This window comes from Gossypium hirsutum, chromosome A05 (assembly GCF_007990345.1).
Source record: "Gossypium hirsutum isolate 1008001.06 chromosome A05, Gossypium_hirsutum_v2.1, whole genome shotgun sequence".
Classification (NCBI taxonomy): Eukaryota; Viridiplantae; Streptophyta; class Magnoliopsida; order Malvales; family Malvaceae; genus Gossypium; species Gossypium hirsutum.
Genome location: NC_053428.1, coordinates 10,418,872 through 10,438,240, shown reverse-complemented (window position 1 = coordinate 10,438,240; position 19,369 = coordinate 10,418,872). Strand labels below are relative to the sequence as shown.

At 32.6% G+C, this 19,369-nt stretch overlaps 3 protein-coding genes across 12 annotated transcripts; 1 reads left to right on the top strand and 2 right to left on the bottom strand.

The window, feature by feature from the left end:
• Positions 1 to 680: 680 nt before the first annotated feature.
• Positions 681 to 5,530, bottom strand: LOC107958517 (uncharacterized). Of its 10 annotated transcripts, none has more exons than XM_041113295.1 (6): positions 4,698 to 5,530; positions 4,332 to 4,436; positions 4,176 to 4,184; positions 4,024 to 4,073; positions 3,087 to 3,472; positions 681 to 2,876 (listed from the first exon to the last, which is right to left on the bottom strand). In XM_041113295.1, the coding sequence occupies exons 2-6, from the start codon at positions 4,384 to 4,386 to the stop codon at positions 986 to 988; spliced, it is 2,391 nt and encodes a 796-aa protein (XP_040969229.1). In that variant the 5' UTR covers positions 4,387 to 4,436; positions 4,698 to 5,530; the 3' UTR covers positions 681 to 985. The 10 variants fall into 10 exon arrangements, with proteins under 10 accessions (XP_040969229.1, XP_040969230.1, XP_040969228.1 ...); XM_041113296.1 differs by having other exon boundaries at positions 5,010 to 5,530; XM_041113294.1 differs by having other exon boundaries at positions 5,170 to 5,530.
• Positions 5,531 to 8,090: 2,560 nt separating this feature from the next.
• Positions 8,091 to 16,230, top strand: LOC107958519 (elongation factor P). Its single transcript, XM_016894329.2, has 11 exons — positions 8,091 to 8,364; positions 8,619 to 8,649; positions 8,751 to 8,764; positions 8,975 to 9,025; positions 9,321 to 9,390; positions 9,545 to 9,611; positions 9,744 to 9,811; positions 11,188 to 11,311; positions 12,737 to 12,776; positions 15,098 to 15,165; positions 16,185 to 16,230. Exons 1-11 carry the CDS (start codon positions 8,218 to 8,220, stop codon positions 16,192 to 16,194), a joined length of 690 nt encoding a protein of 229 aa, XP_016749818.2. The 5' UTR covers positions 8,091 to 8,217; the 3' UTR covers positions 16,195 to 16,230.
• A 1,792-nt stretch (positions 16,231 to 18,022) lies between these two features.
• Positions 18,023 to 19,261, bottom strand: LOC107958521 (uncharacterized). The gene has a single exon (XM_016894333.2). The coding sequence runs from the start codon at positions 18,964 to 18,966 to the stop codon at positions 18,445 to 18,447; it is 522 nt and encodes a 173-aa protein (XP_016749822.1). The 5' UTR covers positions 18,967 to 19,261; the 3' UTR covers positions 18,023 to 18,444.
• Positions 19,262 to 19,369: the final 108 nt, after the last annotated feature.

Below are 19,369 nucleotides of genomic sequence, written 5' to 3'. Positions count from 1 at the left end.
TTTTTATTTTATATAAAAAATATTACTACTATAAGGTAGTGTTTTAAATAAAACAATAGTAGCATTCAATATATAATATAAATAAAATTTGTGAGTAATGAAAAGGCAAAAAAAAAAAAAACTAAATGCCAGATAAATAAAGCTAAAAGATAAAGACTGCTGTCCACTTGGTTGAGGAGATCATTTAATGTGAACTCTCTCTTTCTTTCTTTTTTTTTTTCGCATTTAAAGTTGGAGGGAGGGATTTCTTAAGGTACCTCCAGGGTTCTTTTATTTTTTTCTAAGTTAAAATGATAAATTAATGTTACAAAATTTGGCATTTAGTAAAATAAATCTCTGGTTAAATTTTAAAATTACAGGTGATTAGAGGTGGATTGGATGAATGATTAGGTACAGTACAATACATTTAGTTTGCTTTTTATCTTACACTATAATATTTTTAACCCACCCCATTCAAACCCACCCTAAATTAAAATTTACATGCAATTTATGTTACTTTTGTATATAGCTGGTTAAATTGGTGAAATGGAAAACTAAGAGATAAGCCATTAACCAATAAAGAATGAGACTAACCGATAAAGCCAAATGCATAATTTTCTCAATTATGAACCATTTTCTTAATCATGAACCGTATGAATATTGGTCAATTAAAACCAATTTTAAAAAGTTATCCAACCATCGACCCAACTAATTAATCAATTGATTAATTGAAAACCAAATGTCTGATGGGTTTAACCTAAATTTATGCTCTAAACCTCAGTACACTTCGAGGGGGAAAAAGGAAGAAACAGAAAACCAGCATCCATGAGAACGGGATTACCATTAAACCCTATAATGGTACATGATGGTCGACAATGCTGAAGTTAAACAAACAATACCTGCATGTCCCAACCAAAAACGGGGCCTTAGCTAGCTCCCTAGACGATACCTAAATTACCTAACTTGATTTATCAACTGCTATTCTACATTAATTAACTTTGGTGCATTACGAGAATAGATGGCATGTTTGTCTGTTGTGTCCAGCTCCTTGGCACTTGCTGCAATGCAATGGCCGCTTAAAGGGTCCTTTATGTATATATTTTTTCTTTCTCCTCTTTGGAGGGTCCAAGACATGACGGAGAGCAGGAGGGCGTACTTCAATTGTAGAGGTTTTCTTTAGCACTGCCATATCTGCAGTTGCAATCGGGTTTATAGAGTTTGAATATGTTGACCGGAAAGCATCGACCGTGAAGTACTCAGAGCAATAATCATATAAACTCCTTTCTAATTGCTGAAGGACAGCAACAGCATGGCAACATGGAAAACCTTTCAGTTGCCATTCCCTGCAGCTACAGTCCCAGAGATCAATGTTCACTACATTTATTGCACCCAAACTGTCACATACCTCAAAGGTGCTACCAAGTGACACTGGCACTTGAAGCATGTTAGCTTTAAGAATATGTTGTTCTAATTTGAACTCCACAGCTGGAGTTAATTTTGTCAACCACAGACATGAATCTGACTTCTGAGTAATCATCAACTCCATCATCTTACAGCAGATGGTCTCAATCAACTTAGCAATAGATGTAATTGGAAGTTCAGTTACCCAACTATAAAATGTCTCTGCAACATTTGATGAAAAATATCCATATCGTGAACCTTGAAAAAGTGCATTTGACCAGTGTTCAGGTCCACTTTGCAAGATCCATTCACAAGCCTCTGGTGAAATATTTCTGATGTTCTCGATTGATTGTCTGAATCCATCAAGTGCAGTTGCACGAGCAGCATCATAGAAATGTGTGATAATCACTTGAAGAACTTCTTCACTACATGAGCCGTTGAAATCCCCTTTTAATCCCTCTATTAGCCGATGGAGACAATAACCATGATGTGAATTCTTAAAGATCATGGAAATAGGCTTTTTAAACCCAACCCTTCTATCTGCCACAAAGGTTACTGGTTGGAATATTGAAAGTGCAGATTTCAGTTGCACCAAAAACCAATGCCAATTATCATCATTGACAACATCAACTACAGCAAAAGCAACAGGGAAAATGCCCTCATTTCCATCCAAAGCTGTAGCGGTCAACAGCTCGGACTGATACTTGGATTTTATGGTCATAGTGTCAAGGAAAAGGAGGGGGCGACATCCATTCTTAAAGCCATGTAACGAAGCTTGCAAGGAAACAAATAGAAGATGGAAGCTTAAGTCCTCCCCAGTGACTAGAGTTGCCATGCTACCAGGGTTGTTCTCGATGATCTGCTTAAATAGACTAGGTATCTGATTGTAACCTTCGTCGTAAGAAACTTGAGGCTTCTCTTTGGCAGACTCAACTCCACGCCACACATGTGCGTATCTTGCTTTGAATCCATAATCGTGAAGGATTTCATTAATAATTTCTCTCGGTTTAGCATTTGGGGAATCTCGTAATTTTTCCTTTACAAGAAACTTGACCAATTTACTAGAGACCTTAGGATGCCGAGATGAACTATTTCCTGCTCCACATGTATGAGTTTCACTCATCCTTTTAATCAGAAACAACTTTGTAGTAGACAACCTTGCAGCTTGAATTGTCCAAGGACAACCTTCAGCTTTGCAATTTGCGATTATATACCTAGACCTATTAGTTTTAAAGGTATATTCGAATCCATGAGCTATGGAGAACTTATTCAGAGCAACTCGAAAATCGTGAGCATTATTGAACCGTTGCTCCAGACCAGTTAAGCAATTCTCCCATGATTTAACAAGTTTCTGCAGTGCATTAGCATTAGGAGCTTCAGGAGTTAAGTTATTTTGATTGTCCACATCTGTAGTAAGAGAAGCCGATGAATCAAGCTGCTCAGTAGCTCCAGAAACAGATGCAGCAGGAGTCACAGGCTCATCAACCATTCCAGACCTGCAATGTATATATCAAAACCATATAATATTAAAAAGGTGATAAAGATAACAACATCGATTAATCTTAGGTTTGAACCTAGAGGCTTAAGAATGTTAGCTTGAAGACAAATTTGGTTATAATCACAACCACAAGTCCGCAGGGCATCTTATTTATTCTGGGTAGGAAACAATATAATTCATTATCTAAGCATTGTGAAATGAATTGTACCTACAGTGGTACATGGTCAACTGGTCGCTTGTTTGATTCTCGTTTGTTAAGACATAAACATCCACAGCTGCCGAATTTCCATGAAAATCCAGCAAGTGTTGCAGGTCTTTGTCATTAGAAACTGTGATAAGTGTCTTATTGTTGTGTGGAAGAAAGTATTTAATGGTCAAGGAATCAGGATCATGATTCCACATCTCTGCCACTTCTGCTTTCAGGTCTTCAAATTTGCTTTCAGTGTTAATACTAAGAGCATGAGCTTCTTCACCAATATATGACAAAGAACCATCATTATGTAGAGTAAATTTCCCCCTTGACCGAGAAACCAAAATAAGCTTTCCCTTAGCCATGCCTTTGCACAAACTCTTAGGATATATCCTTCCCCTGCGCTAAAACAGGATGTAATAAGCAAAGTAGCAAACTCTACAAGAAACTAGTCTTTTAGTCAACAGGTGATATCCGCATATTTAATGAACTTAATAGATTGACTTTTGTTGAGTGTTTTTCTCTATCTTCTTTAGATGGCAAGGTTGTATATTTATATGATATGGTTACTATTCATTGATGTGATATCCTAGGTAGGTTTCATGCATGCCAACACGTACCCTGCACTAGACTTAACACGTGTTAATATGATAGGGGTTCGCCTATGTAGTGATGTGCGAAGCCACATCACACGGTCCTATGTGCGATCTCACGTGTGATCTCATGGGAGGGAGTAAGTTCCCCTCCTGCGAACACTTAGTATCATGCGAGCTCAATGTGCAAGCTCGATATGCAAGCTCAGCATGTAAAATGTGTAGAATCCGACCCAGACCCATTCGGGTTATGGGTCGGTAATAGTAAGTATCATAACAACTTTAATTAATAATATTTACTTGACGAGTTAATAAGACAAGAATCAATGATAATCCCAAAAGGTGAATGCCGACCCGTGTACCTTCATGTGTCTAATCATTTCCTTGCCCCATTTTAGATTCTTCATATACACTGTAAAACGAAAATTCTATCAAGCTTCAGAAGGCTTTGCCTAAGCCTTTAACATTTAAATCTATCACCTATGATCAAACATTAACACAATTTCTCACTTACAAGAGAACCCTGCATGATAATTAAAGTAAAAAAAAAAAAACATTATTTAAACACATTAGAACCCATATATTGTCTCGTTGAAACATTATGGTATAGAGCAATTTAACATGCTATGAGATGAAAGAAGAAAGTACAACTGAAGGCTAGAAACAGTACAAGTTTTTAAGTCGCCAATTAAGGGCTTTGCATTCCTGAATAATTTCACCCTCATCAAGAAGCTCCTCCAGGGTAAAATTTTCTTTTATTTAAAATTGTCTCAACCTGCATTGATTATAAAAAATAAAATTGTCAATAGACGAAGCAATAAAAGCTACACTGTCTGAAGAATACGTGGACAGAAAATGGTACACATATAAGTCAACTGTAAACTAACAGCAACCGTGGCCCCAACCCTTAAGTATTATTTCCTTCCACAAGGCTTATTAGGGAATAAAATAAGGGCAGCACAAGATTGTGACTCCAAATCTAACCTACTTGGAAGAAAAACAACTATTTCTGTCTCTTTGCAAATCTAAAACATACCAGTGCATAACTAGAGCAAACAAAAACACAAGATTTCCCTCTAATAAAGGCAGTCAGAAGAACACATTGATGCACAAGAACAAACGCTGAACTTCACATTTGAGTACCGGCCACTGATTCAAAATAAATAAATAAAAAGGGGCACTCATTTTATGGCGTAGCAAATGCCGCCTGACTTTTTATAAACTTCGTTTGAATGGAACAATCAACGAAGTTGAAAATTCGCCAGACAAAACGGCCCATACTCTATATTGTACCACTACTCTAACAATGACGAATTCCGAGTACAAACGTTTTTACCCAATACCGTACATTGAAACACATTATTTCAAGCCCTTAATATTTTTTTTTCTTTTTTGCAATTTTGCCAGCATCCAAACAGAAACTTCACCAGCAAGAAGCCACCGAATTCAATTAAATTCACAAGAAATGGCATACACGTCGGCGCAGGTAAAAAAAAGGCGAAACTCACGGGAGGCGCAGTGGACATTCCCGCCGGCCATACGCCGAAGCATCTTCGCCAAAATTTAACAGCGAAATCGCCTTAAAAAAACTCAGACATGAACCAGAGAAAAGGAAACCCTAGGATTCAGCAATTTTAAATAAAAGAAAGGAAAAGATGTGCCGCAGAGGAAACCCTAGCAATCTGAACCGTATGGATACGCAATGAAAAAAAAAAACTAAAAGTGGATGTTTCTGGGATTCGATCAAGTCGATGGATATGCGTGCGGGCAAGAGAAGGAAACCAAAAGCACACCCCGTAATCGTGGGATTGTTTGGCGAAACGAAAAATAAATGGTTTAAATATACCAAGATCACTGTACTCTTTTTGAAAATCAAAATTTAATCTCTATAATTTAATCTTTATATTATAATTTTGAGAAATTTATATATTTTTATTTAAAAATCTTGACCCTATATATATTTTTTCAGTTAAAATGTGTATTTGGTTGTGTAGAAAAAAATAAAGAAAAAAATTAAAAAAGATAATCATTTTCTATACTAATATATAAAAGTGAATCATTTTAAGAGGAGAGAAAATAAAAAAAATTGCATGTTAGTTTAAGACTATGTAAATTGAAATATTTTCTTTTCTTTTCTTTTTAAGTCTTTTACTCTATCAAACAGGTAATGAAAAAAATATTTTTTTTAAAGCTGTGTAAAGAAAAAAAACTATCCTTTTTAATTTTTTACCTTCAATTTTCTTTTCACACCACCAAATGTAAAATAATATTTTTAGCTCTCAATATTTATAATTTTTTTGTCAATTTAATCTTTGTCTTTTAAAAGCAGATAAAATTAAGAATATATGTTTTTATGCTATGAATAAAAAAATAAGTATTTAAAATTATATTTAAAAATTTTAAAAAATAAAAACTTTTTATAATTCAAATATATATATATAAATCTAAATTTCAATGTTATCTAAATTAGATCGGACCAACTAATCAAATGTTTGACTTGCGAAGTAGTATCAACTGGTTGAATCCAACTAAAAAAATTAGTTTGAACGGGCAGTTAAATCAATTTTGAGTTGGCTTGACTCTTTAGTTCTCAGAACAATGAATCCAACATATTCAAAGCAAATAAATATTAAAAAATAAAAAAATTTATAAAATTTGGTTGAACTGCCAATTCAACTTTTTTTTAGCCCGGTTAATCAACCTATAGGGGCGAAGCCAGGGGGCTGGCATGGGCCCCGACTCCCCTAAAATGTAAAATTACATTTTAGGCCCTTTAAATTTTTAAAATTTTTTAAATTAGTAAAGGTAAAATTGTACTTTGGCACCCTTAAAATTATAAAAATTTGATTTAATCATTTACAAATTATAAAGATATAAACTATAAAAAAAATTAAAATTTCATCCGACTCTATTAAAAAAATTTTCTAACTTTGCCCCTGCCAACCTGTATCGGTCCTTGAGTCAACAAGTTATTTACCTCTTATTGGACTGATACCCTAGTTAGTTCCTGATTCAATATATCTGATCCAGTTTAGATAACATTGTATTTTGAAATTTTTATATTTTTTCAAGTATTTTAAGTTTTGAATTTTAAATATTTTTTATTTTTAAAATTTTGTAATTTTTAAAATTTTAAGTTTTTTTGTTTAAAATATGAAAAAATATTTTATAAAATTGCAATACTTTTTAAAGGGTACCAATCAAATTGATAGAAAACTATAAATGTTGAGAGTTAAAAAAATTTAATATTTGGTTAGTCCCAAACCAAATCAAACCAGGCTAAAAAGTTAATTGAAATAGTAGTTGAATTGAATTTTATAAATTATTTTTTAAAATTTTTTAATAATTTATTTGCTTTGAACTTGTGGGACCAAATTAGTTTCTAGAATAATTGATTAGATCAGCTTAGAAATTAATTTAATTGATTTTTTTTGCTCAGTTTAACTAGTTAGTATGAATTCGTAAATCAACTAATTTTTCATCAGATTGCTACTTCAACAAGTTATTGGTTTAATTAGTTTAACTAGTCTATTTGGTCTACTTTAAATAATAAAAGGACCAAAATTTTTAAATAAAAAGGTTCAAAGATATAATATCTTAAAAAAATGTAGAGACTAAAATTTAAATTTCAAAAGAGTAAAAAAAAAACCTTTTGCATCTCTAAAGCTTTTCAAAAAATTTATTAAATATATAAAAAGCAGCTACGACTTCATTTTAATAAAAAAAAAAACTTTTGCATTTTTACCCAAAACGTTTTATTTAATTATGAATTACTCCATTTTCATCGCTTAAGATAAAATACAAATCAAAACTTTTTTTACCTACAAATGATTTCATTTTAATACTTCGAACCAACTTACTTATATATGTTTTTCACCACATACATTACAAACTAATTATAACGTGAATGTTAATAGTTGCTTTCTGTTTTTTTTTTTACACATAACGATTAATTTTTTCATTAATTCAATTTAAATGTTTCTAAATTAATAATTGTATATTACACTATATATTTTTGTTAATATTGTTATTGATATTGGTATAAACAAATTTGTTTCAAAGATGAAAATATTTATGACCACATTATGTATAAAAATCTATAATATGATATATTTTTTAAATATTTATTTTATGTTAAAAATTAATTTCCTTTTTATATTATATAATAACTACCAAAAAAAGATCAAGATACTTATACATAAAATCTTAATAAATTAAAAACTATGTAAAGTTATTAAATATTAAATAAAATATATAAATATTGTAAAATCTAAAAAATAACACGAACAAATTTAAAATAAACTTAAATTGACTATTTGATTGGCCTTAGTCAAAGTAAAAAATTTAAGCCCAAAACATGGATTGGGTTAATGTCGTACATAAGCCCACTCTAATTTAACCCGACTAAATGCCCCTGCATGCATAGTACTGCAGTCACTAGTTGGACTAGACAGCAAGTGAAACTGCGAAACCCTGAATAAATTTTAGTATAAGCAAAAGCAACCTGTTGCTATGCAAAATCATAGAAGGCCAAGCAGCTGGAACAGGCGGTCACGATGAAGAAGGGAGCTCAACTTGCGAAGCGACTTTCTCCATCTCTATCCACCATCTTAAATTTGAATGCTTCTACTCATTCTCTGCTTAGCAGCTCTCCATGGTGGTCCGCCTCTCAACATCGCGGCGTCAAAGTCAATGCCATTCATGTAAACTACTTTTACCTTTTCGTGAACTTCAATTAGATCTCCATTTTCATCTTTACGCTCCACTCTTCAAACTACTCTTTTTCGCTTTCTCCGCTGCTGCTTAACATGTTCTATTCACTTTCGCTTCACGATTCTTTTATTTGGAAAAAGTGGAATTTGTTGCTTTTATTATTTTTTTTCAATTTTGTCTATTGATTTTGTTAATTAAAAAGCTTTTCCTTTGTGGATGGTGATCACTCCTAATTGTACTGCAGCTAAGGCCTGGGAATGTAATTGAAAAATCAGGTTAGCTTTTAACATCATAGACCAAAATTTAGTTATTATCTTATTTTTCCCCTTGAATTAATATACTAACTGATGCTGTTTTCATTCTACAAATTCCTCAGGACGAGTCTACCAGGTACTTGTTTGCATTCTGTGCCCTTAAAGATAGGTTTTCTATGTTTTATTCCATTAGAGGAAGTCCAAGGGGGAAAGGGGATTCGAAACTCGGACCTACTCTCTTGTCTAGAGGCGTAATAATGGCTATTTCTTGGTTGTTGCTTAAATATTCGCTTTTAGGTTACTCATAGTGCTGTAGTTTAACATTTCTTACATAACTTGTTTGTAGATAGTAGAATCAGAGCATAAGCAGCGAGGTAGAGGAGGTGCATTGATGCAGGTTAGCTTGAGATTTTTATTTTTTTTCAATGCTAAAAGTGCAGGTTAGTTTGTTTAGTCATATGATTTTTTCAGTCTTTGGGTACTTATCAGAATATTAGGTTTTTTCCAACTATCTTCAGAAATCGCAGTTACCCTGTAATAGTGACAAAACATATATAATGAAGCGAGAAAGTGAAAGAAATTGACAAAACATATATAAAAATTTTGTTTGATTATTTTCTATAGATTCATACTGTTAATTTCTCCTTTTTGTTTTGTTTTGTTTTTTGTTCCCCCCCCCCCCAAAACTACAGGTAGAGCTTCGTGATGTTGACAATGGAAACAAAGTAAGTTTACGCTTCGGCCCTGAGGAGCCTGTTGAAAGTATGCATCTTAACTTGTTGAATTCTTTACCCAGTTTGCTTAAGTTTAAGTATTTGTGGGCTATGGTTATGGTATTGCATTGAGCTTGAACATCAGATATGACTTAAGGTCATTATTTGTCGGTATTAGATTAATGTCTCATTATTTTTTGCAGGAGTATTTGTTGAGGAGAAGTCTTTCACGTGTTTGTATACAGAGAAAAACACTGCATTTCTGATTGAGTGAGTTTGATTTGTTTTCACCGTCATCTTCTTAAGACTTGCATAAAATATTTTGCATTTAAAGAATTGAAAGTGATGGAAAGATTCTACTACGGGATCAATGAGTTATATTCCTTTTATATTGTTTTGCAGGCCTGAGACATTTGACCAACTGCAAGTACCATTGGACTTATTCGGCAAGTCTGCTGCTTACCTAAAAGGTTGATAAAATTAAGACTGGACTTGTTGTGTACTTGGTCTGCTGGTAACTAATACCTCTGTTTTCTGTTATGAAGTTGACACTTCCATTACTACAGTCACTAATTATCCTTGCACTCATCTTCATCATCATTAAGATCTTGCTATGCCATTAAAACTAGAATGTGATCTACCACCATTTTAACTTCTTTTCCCAATTGTAATCTACTAGTGAATGTCACTTCTAGTTCAGAGCCATTTAGCAGTTATTTTTATTGCAAGTGGCTTTTATCAAATTACATCCCCAGACAAAAGCCTGTCTTCTCTTCTTAGGAAAGGCAATCATTTGGAGGGAATGATCCTGCAATTAGTTGTAATAGATGGATATTGCAGTAGTCTTATTGTGCTTGTATGTATTTATATGGTTTTATTAAAAAATAGTAATGAACTATTAATCTATTAGTTTCATCATATCTTTATTGTTGATGTATCACTATCTTTGCCTTCCTTCTTACCTCTATGCACATCATATATGTTTTTTACCATGTTTCGAATGTAGGACATCTAGGACTAGGAGGTTAAGTTGATGGCTGCTTTCAGATATGAATACTCAAGGAAGACAGGAAAAATTAAATAAGAGAAAGGGTAAAAAAAAAGGATCCTTAAGTTTCAGACATAGATATCCTTATAGAGTCCATATTAAAAAGAACAAAAAAAGAATTCCTTATGGAGTCATGGCTGAGATTTATTACATCACACAATCACAGAGAGATAGTACTTGAAAATTTCTGATATTAAGCTACATCTTGATTGGAAGAGCACAGAGATAACTGATTTATAATGATTCCTAGTGCAAGTGCTAAAAGAAAAAAAAATTCTTGGTCTCTTAGGAATTTAACAAATACTCTATTGGCAAATTGATATTGAAAAAAAAATAAAAAACAACCAAATGCAACAAGATAAGGGAATCACAAACCAAGAGCATAGTAAAAAAGTGAAGTTTCCATCAAACCAAAAAATTATAAAAGTATGATTGACAAGAAAATGAAAGAAAAATAATGACGAATTAAAGAAACAATAAGTCTATGTACTGAAAAAAAAACAAGTAAAAAGAAAAAAAGAAAAAGGATAAGAAACCAAAAGGTTACACAAACTCCCACAGCTTAGCTTCTCGCCAACAGGTATTGTTCCTATGGGCAAATTATCGCTTTGGCAATAGGGCCAGTTTTAGTATGCATCCTAAACACCTTTGGAGGCTGTTGCCAGTGTACTCCAGTTTTTTAAAGCATTAAGTGCTAGTGCCATATTATTTTCCTTTGCTTCTTTCCTTTAAGCATGGTTGTGGATTTCAGGATTGAACTCGTATTTGCCTCACTGAATGTTGTTTCATTCATGACAGAGGAAATGAAAGTTACACTAGAGTTATATGATGGAAGGCCTTTGACTGCATCAGTTCCAAAGCGTGTGACATGTACTATTAAGGAAACACAAACCCCAATGAAAGGGGTTTCAGCCACCCCTAGGTATGTTTTCCAATTAATTCTCATTTGTTTTTAGCAATATTAATACAATAATATCTGTCATTTTGTTAACCTGCTTATTCCTACATCCTCTGACAAGCAATGCTTTGTTATTATTGTATCAACTTGTTTCAGTTATTATAGACATCTACTTGGCATGTTGCTGAAAATGTTACACTAAATATCCAATCAATAGTGCTAGCTATATTTACATTAATTATCTTGTCTGCATGTATTATAAAGGACCAGTGGAAGTATATTTTACTTACATCTTATGTGAAAATACATTTATACGAGCCTTATTTTTCCTTCAACTTAAATTAATTTGGCTTAAGTTGTTTGTTGGTCCGTATTACTCTTCTATTACTTGGGAAGTCAATTTTAGTTTTGAACTTTGGACAAATAAGTTCTGTTTTTTATATGGTGAAAAATGGAGTACATTTTAAAGGATGTATCCCCTTAAGGACACCCCAGTGTTTAGAACCTCAGACTCCATGTAATTGCCTATCTTTGTGTAGGCCTAGATTCCTGTGGATACTGGATATCCATATATATAAAAATGTAAATGTGTGTGATGGATGTGGTTGCTTATGATGGGCAAGTTTTACACAACTAGTTGCCACAATGGAACTAAAGAAGTTGGTAATGGATAGAGATTGCCGAACTGTTGGTTTGGGCTTGGGGATATTGATATGTGTTGGGTTAAATTTTGAGTAAAATGTTTACTTTTCTTTATATTCCTTTCTAGGTGTGATGTCCTCTATCTGCCTGTTCATTGTTTCAGGACTCACTGAAGAAAACTATTTTAGCCATTAGGCAGCATTGCTTTTAGGATAACCATATATGTTTAGTTGAATTAAGACAAAACTGAATTCATAGTTTAGGAATTATTTTAAATCAATTTGATTTTGAGCAAAATTCTTTTGGGACTTCGAAGCTTCAAATTCATTTGCACTTAAAAGATTTTAGTATCCAACTAAGTTTTCCTTATTGAAACACTTCCATTTTCTTCCTGTTGATGTGAATTCTTTCTTTAAATTGGCAGTTGTCACTGTAAATTTATGCAATTTCTTTTCAACAACAGCACTAACAGTCTTTTTCTCTCTTTCTTAAAGGCATTTAGATAAGATTTTTTTCCTCAACCCAAACAGCATTTGCATTTGAAAATTGCAACCATAGACTCGTTCATCGTCGAGTATGATAATATTGTTAATTATCTTTTTCTTTTTCAATTTGTATTTCCCCTCATTTTACTTCATTAAGAAATTAGTAAATGATTGTTTGTGATAATTGAAAATCCCCTGCATTTTGACATCATATTAATTTTTGTTAAAATGGCAACAATCTCAGTCAAAGAATTCCGCTTGCTAGATCTATTGTAGATTTTTGGACTTCAAGATTTTGTCTTTATCCTTCTCGTTGGTGCAGGTATAAAAAAGCTTTGCTGGACAATGGTGTTACTGTTCAAGTAAGTCAAACATGGAGTTGTTTTCTTTATGTATTTGAATCTTTTAAAGGATTATACCCATAGGCATTTCACTTCATTCTGCTGTATAGTAAAATTGCTTGAGGAGGATGAACGGCAGTTAGAAAACATTAACCTTTGAACCTTAAACAAAATGAAACTGTGAAGAATTAAAAAGAAAAAGGAAAGAGTTCACCAAATAAGAAATGGTTGAGAAGTGGACATCACTAGCTATTTATAGTGGTTCGGCCCTCCTAAACCTACATTCTTTACCTTGACAATCCTTGTCAAAGATTTCTAATCCTAATTTCACTAAACTAATAAAGTTAACAACCTCCATCAAGCAATTTCCAAGGTAAGCTATTCCTAATTCTAAAACACAAAATAGAGACTCAAGGAGTGTTCCTAACTTGAACCTTACAAACCTACAGTTTAAACAATGTATAACTGACCCCTGTACACCAATATAGCGCAAACAGACTTGGTTAAATTGAACTTGAACGTTAGTTTCCTAACTAACATTTCAGTCTTTTGCCAACAATCTCTTGGCCTAGTGGCAAGATGCTTGTGATGCATGAGAGCTTGGGCTCAAATCCTTGCAACACCATACACCCAAAATATATCATTGTCTTCCTTAGTGTTGTCAAGGGCATAGGGCGACATTAGGCACTGAACCCGAGGTGCTAGCAACTAAAAATTTGCTTACCTGAGTAAAATGAGGCATATTATGTATATATGCGTGTTTTGAATGTGCCTATATATAAAAATAAAATAAGCTTAAGTTATATAATTATAATAAACTCTAAAATGTAATCCGATTTATCTTACAAGATATTAAAAAATTTCTCCTTTTTTATTAAGGCCAATATGCATGTTTTCCTTATGGTTTCATGTTAGTTGTTAAATGCTCAAATATTGGAGGGTGGAGTTTGGTATTATCTCCTTTCTTACCAGTGAGGTACAACTAATGAAAAAATAAATAACAATTTAAAGAAATTAAAGAGAATTCAATCGGGGTGTCTTTTAAAGGAATATTTTATCATGCCTAGGTGCTTCAGGTGTGCACCTGATTTAATGCGGCTCATCCGAAAAGGTTTGAGGCACTTTTGTTATCTGGCATTCCTTGACAACACACTCTTCAATATTAGCTCTGAGATGCCTGAATAAATAATATTATTTTAAGTTGAACCCTCCTATGATGGATGGATTAATCATTATAGACAAGGCAATAATTTCATTAATTCATAAATTTAGTCATCCATTTCAAATTTGCTATTGCTGATACTTCAGCATATATTCTATATATCTAAATGAAATGTTCTTTATCATGCTATTCTTAATTTTCTATTGTTGTATGATTATCATTCTATTCTTAAAGCATATGCACATGAAATATTGGTTTTGATAGTTAAAATTGTTAATAACAGATATTAAAAAAGGAAAAAAACACTGATATAAAGTCCAAGAAAATTAAATATTCTTTGACTATCAGTTGGAGTGGCATTTAAATTTAAGTTCAAACAAATACTATTTATGACATTTTTGGTTTGAGAAATATACAAAAAATATTAATTAATTTTATTTGAAAAACACATTTAAGTTGCTTTTGGGCACTAAATTTTAAATATGGATTTAGATTTGTGAAATAGTATAAATTGTATAAGAAAACATATGCTATGTAGTATTAATGATTATTTTAAAAATTCATTGGTTTCTTGGACAGTTATTTTCTGGTGACTTTGAAATTGGTGGATATATTTTTGAATTTGAAGTTCATGTTTTTTGTCTTTCAAATATATAATCATATTGAATCTTTAACTAATTTATACATGATGCATGGATTTCTTTCTCACAATTTATATGACAAACTCTAAATCAAAATTTTGAAATTTAAGTTTCCAACATAGCTTTGAAGTTTTTGTCATATAAGAATAGCAGTTAGTACAAGACTAACAATAACAGAACTCAAACCTTAATAAAATTTAAAATACCAAATATAACCCTAAAACTCTCAAGGCTTCAAAGAGAAGATCCTAAGATCCTACAAAATAACACTAACAATCTAAAAAAGCCAAGATACATGCAAAGATTAAAATCCCACCTAAAAAAGGTCTTAGATATCTTAATCTCTCAACGAACTTATTTCCATCTTTCATCCATGGACTATATTATTGCTTATTTGTTGAATTTGTTCATTATAATTGTTGTAGGGCATGTAGTTAGAAACTTTCTTCATGCTCGTGCTTATGGATTCTATGGTGCTCTGATATCCTTCGATATTTTTAGTTAATGTGAATGTTGCGACTTAATTTCAACTTCCTCAGGTACCGCCCTATCTTGATACAGGAGAAGAAATAATTATCAGTACTGAAGATGATTCATACCTTGGCAGGTGAATTTCACTATTCTATTTGTCTTGCAATAAATTACATTACGTAATTTCTTTGGCATCTCATATTTAGACTCTTGTGTGGACATTTGGTTGCTTTCAGAGAATATTTTGCTATTTTTATTGAAAGGGTGACACATGGTTAAGTTTTTATGCATCAGGAATGGTATAAAGTTTTGCTCTTTATCATTTGAGCGCCATGCTTGCTTTTTCCTTTAAAGATTTAAAATGCTTTTAAGCTGAAAGAATGGGGTATGCAAGAGTTTAGTTTACTTGATGAAATGAATACGACATACCGTTTTTCTATGTGCATCTCTCTTTCTCTTTTCCTTTGTGCTTGATTTGCCTTTAAGAGAAGGAATAATTGAGAGCCAGAGGGCAAAGAATTCTCAACCGAGTAAACAAAAAAAATATGTAAGATGTTACTGGTAGGAAAATCTGCATTGGAAGCAATGATTTGTGCTTTAACTCAGTATGGTTGATACTCTTTGAACCAATTTGAACAAGTATCAGCCATGTTCAGTTATATTCTTGCCTCCACACATACACTTGTCGGCGGCGGGGAAAGAGGAATGGAAGAATTACATCATTTTCATTCTTTCTTCCATTTGGTAGGAGGGAAGGAAAATAGGTGAATTTGCTCCTTGGCTTTCCCCTCTATGATTTTCCAAAATAAAAAAGACACTCATCCAACTTAAATTAACAATTTTTACTTGGGCCTCCTTTCATGGATTTAATCCTCCATGCCAAAAGCACAATGAAAGAAAAATAGCATTCTTTTGGTCTCTCCTTTTTTCCACCTCACTTGTTTTCCATTTCTCTATATTCTTTTGTTTTCTATTGTGAATATTAAGAAAAAGCTTATTATTGATAACTATCGAATAGTAGATATTTCTTAAGAACCGATATCCAGGTACTGTTTATTCTTGCAATATTTGTTAAATTTGGATGATGATATTATTATAGTCATCTGCTTGCTTCCTGTTTTTAACAGTTCTTTTGTTTTTGGTTTCTTTTTTCAGGGCAAACTAATAGTAATACATTTAACAGGAGTTAAATAATCTAGAGGAAAAAAAAGAGGGAAGATTTTGAAATTAGTGGTGTGTTATAGTCTATCAACCATATTTGTTCCAATTTTTTAATTTTGATCCAAAAATATGTTGGTTGGCCTCTATAAAGTTGTAGCGAGTGCAAAACGCTTTATCTTGGAAGAATTGTATCACTTATGAGAGTTGCTTGGGGGCTTTTTGGGTGGTGAATCGAAATATTTGTGAAGAATATTTTTCTTTGTAGGATTATTTTTATAGCAAACTCGTGAAAAAGAAATTATGTAAAAGCTATGTTATAAAAATATTACTGAAGAAACTAATAAAGTTTCGGTTTAGACCATCAAATTGAGGTTTTGTGGGTTTTGATTTCATAGTGTATGCAACCAATAAAGACCACAAATCCTAGTAGACAGGGAAAATCGAAAACCCTGAAAGAAAACCTTGAATCAGCACCTAAGACCCTCAACTCTAGCCTTGAAACCCTAAAAGAAAAAATAAAACCTTAAAACCCAAATATAAACAATAAAATTATAAACTGTAAATCTTAAACCATAAAACAAATTTCATAAGCACTAATCTTACCTCTTAAACCCTAAAAATCATAAAACTGCAAAATAAAAGCATTGGGTACCAAGATTGTAAACCCCAAAAGAAAATCTTAAAATGTGAACACTAAACCTTGAAAATTAAAACACTAAAACATTAACCCTAAAAGAAAAAAGATAAAACCTTAAAACACAAATATAAACAATAAAATTATAAACCTTAAAATCCTAAATCCTAAACCATAAAACAAAATTCATAAGCCCTAGCCTTACCTTTTAAACCCTAAAAATCATAAAAGGTGAAATAAAAGCATTGGGTACCAAGACCATAAACCCTAAAAGAAAATCTTGGAACATGAACACTAAACCTTGAAAGTTGAAAACTAAAACATTAGCCCTAAATATTAATCATAAAGTCAAAATTCTAAAACAAAAATCACAAAAAAACCCTAAAAAAATCTAAAAATTTCAAAACCATAAAACATAACCTTGAAATGTAAAAAACATAAACCTAGATTATTGGGTTTCTCAGGTTTTGAATTTCTCAAGTTTTTTCCAAGTTTTTAGGTTCTCAATTCTTTTTAGGTTTTGAGATTTTATGGATTTTTTCGAATTTTGAGGACATCATATGAATTGTGTCACGTTATTTTAGGTTTTTTTTATAAATTTTATATAGAATATATTTTACCACTACATCCATCACTTGTTGGTATTGAATTTATAAATGTATGTTATAAAATGTTTGAAATTTTTTATATATTATAAAAGATTATGGCAGTATAATTTGTTTATTTACAGCAAAATTATGTTTTCTTCAATTTTAAGACATGTAGTCTTGCATAAATCATTCAAATCTAACTTATCTTGACTAATCACGACAAATGCTCATCCTATATCTTGTTCTGCAACAAAGAATTGGAGATTTCCATGCAGTCTTTTATCCAAACTGCCATGGTGATCGATCGGGCACCATAATAGCACTGATTCTTTCTTTTTGAATTTTCCTTTTCCTCTTTGTAATACGTCAAACTATTAATATTGCTTTGTGCATAATACAAATTTAGGAAGCATTTGCAGTTTTCAATAGGGTCTAGGCAGTCTGTATACTAACTGCAAACTAAATTCGTACTAATAAGTGGCAGAGTTTAGTACTAATAAAATGGAAAAAAATGGCATCCTTTTAATTTAAATTTTTTATAATTTATAAAATTTTAAATTAGTAATAATAAAATTACTAATTAACCTCAAAAACTATAAATCAATAACTATTAAAATAATAAAATTATATTTTTACTATCGTAAAAATATACAATTTAATTCCGACTTAAAATTTTTTTTCCCCACTCTGTCACTAGTACTGATACAATGAAATGAGTTACCTGTAGACCATATCTTTGCACATTAGTAGTGGCCACAGCAACTGCCACCGGACTTAAATCAGTAGCAATGACTGTTGCAGCAGCTTTGCTGTTTCTTTGGATGGATATAAAGCATATCCAAAAAAGAAAAGAAGTCGCATAGACAGGATCACAAATGACTCATGAAAAACAAAAAGAGGAAGAAAACATCGATCTCTACTTACAAACACTTGATACTAATAATATAATAACAAGAAGAAGAAGAAACACCCTTTAAACTAACGTATATGTCTATAAAGGAAAATGGAGGTCTCGTTGTAATGTCCTATATTATGATAATACGGAAACTGAGGGCTTTTTCATAACTCTCTGTGAAACTTCTCTGATATGGACGCACGGACAAAAACATCGGATTAGACGGAGGCTAATATCAATAATACATCCAAAATACCCACCTGATCTCTCTCTTCTACCTGTCTGTTGCACTACAGGCGGCCCATAGACGGGATTCGATACCATGTACTGCTGATAGGATGGGACTGCTGCTGCTGGAATCATGGGGGCTGATTCAATATCTTGAACCAGATCTGTTGGATGGGAAAATTCAGGGAATGGCTCAGCCTCAGCCTGCTCTAATGTTGGAAACTCATCTTGGGTCAACTCTGCTTGGAGCCATGGTGGTAACGGTGGTGCTGAGGGCTGAAGTGGTGAGTATGGGTAATTGCATTGATAATAGTGGGAGGAGGTGGAGTGAGAGCAATGGCAAATGCAATGGGAGGGCTGAGGGGCAAGGGACTTCCTCTTCCTCTTCTTTCTTGACCAGAATTTGAGCTTCTTCACAGCTTTAAACATTTTCACCGTTTATTCTAGACTGAGTCTGCCGGTGCTGAAATAATTGCACTGCTTTTTAATGCTTACTCACAAGAAAAAGGCGCGTCAAGAAGAAGCAGATGCTATGCCGTTTAGGTTTCAAATTTTATGACCGTTGCTGCAACGGCATTTCACCATTCAAAATAAAGCCAAAAAAATGATTGTATGGTAATGGAAGACAAGGTCATGTATGACGTGACTAATGGACAAAAGGAAGAAGAAAATACTAGCAGGACATGAATGAAATCCAAGCAATCACTACTCGCCAAGAAAGAAACAATCAATGCCCTTCAATTTGATAAGAAACAAAAGAAAAGAAAAAATCCTAAACTGGAAACCAAAAGGGACGGTGCCGTTTTAAGCAGATGGAAAATGAACCACACTA

Excerpts from the sequence above, each read along its gene's own strand:
- LOC107958521 (XM_016894333.2), bottom strand. The coding sequence starts at position 18,966 with ATGTTTAAAGCTGTGAAGAAGCTCAAATTCTGGTCAAGAAAGAAGAGG.
- LOC107958517 (XM_041113295.1), bottom strand. The coding sequence starts at position 4,386 with ATGAGGGTGAAATTATTCAGGAATGCAAAGCCCTTAATTGGCGACTTA. Across the intron at positions 3,473-4,023 it reads AAATGATTAGACACATGAAG|CGCAGGGGAAGGATATATCC; the intron begins GTACACGGGTCG and ends ATCCTGTTTTAG. Across the intron at positions 2,877-3,086 it reads TTGACCATGTACCACTGTAG|GTCTGGAATGGTTGATGAGC; the intron begins GTACAATTCATT and ends TATACATTGCAG.
- LOC107958519 (XM_016894329.2), top strand. The coding sequence starts at position 8,218 with ATGAAGAAGGGAGCTCAACTTGCGAAGCGACTTTCTCCATCTCTATCC. Across the intron at positions 9,026-9,320 it reads GAGGAGGTGCATTGATGCAG|GTAGAGCTTCGTGATGTTGA; the intron begins GTTAGCTTGAGA and ends CCAAAACTACAG. Across the intron at positions 9,612-9,743 it reads AACACTGCATTTCTGATTGA|GCCTGAGACATTTGACCAAC; the intron begins GTGAGTTTGATT and ends ATTGTTTTGCAG.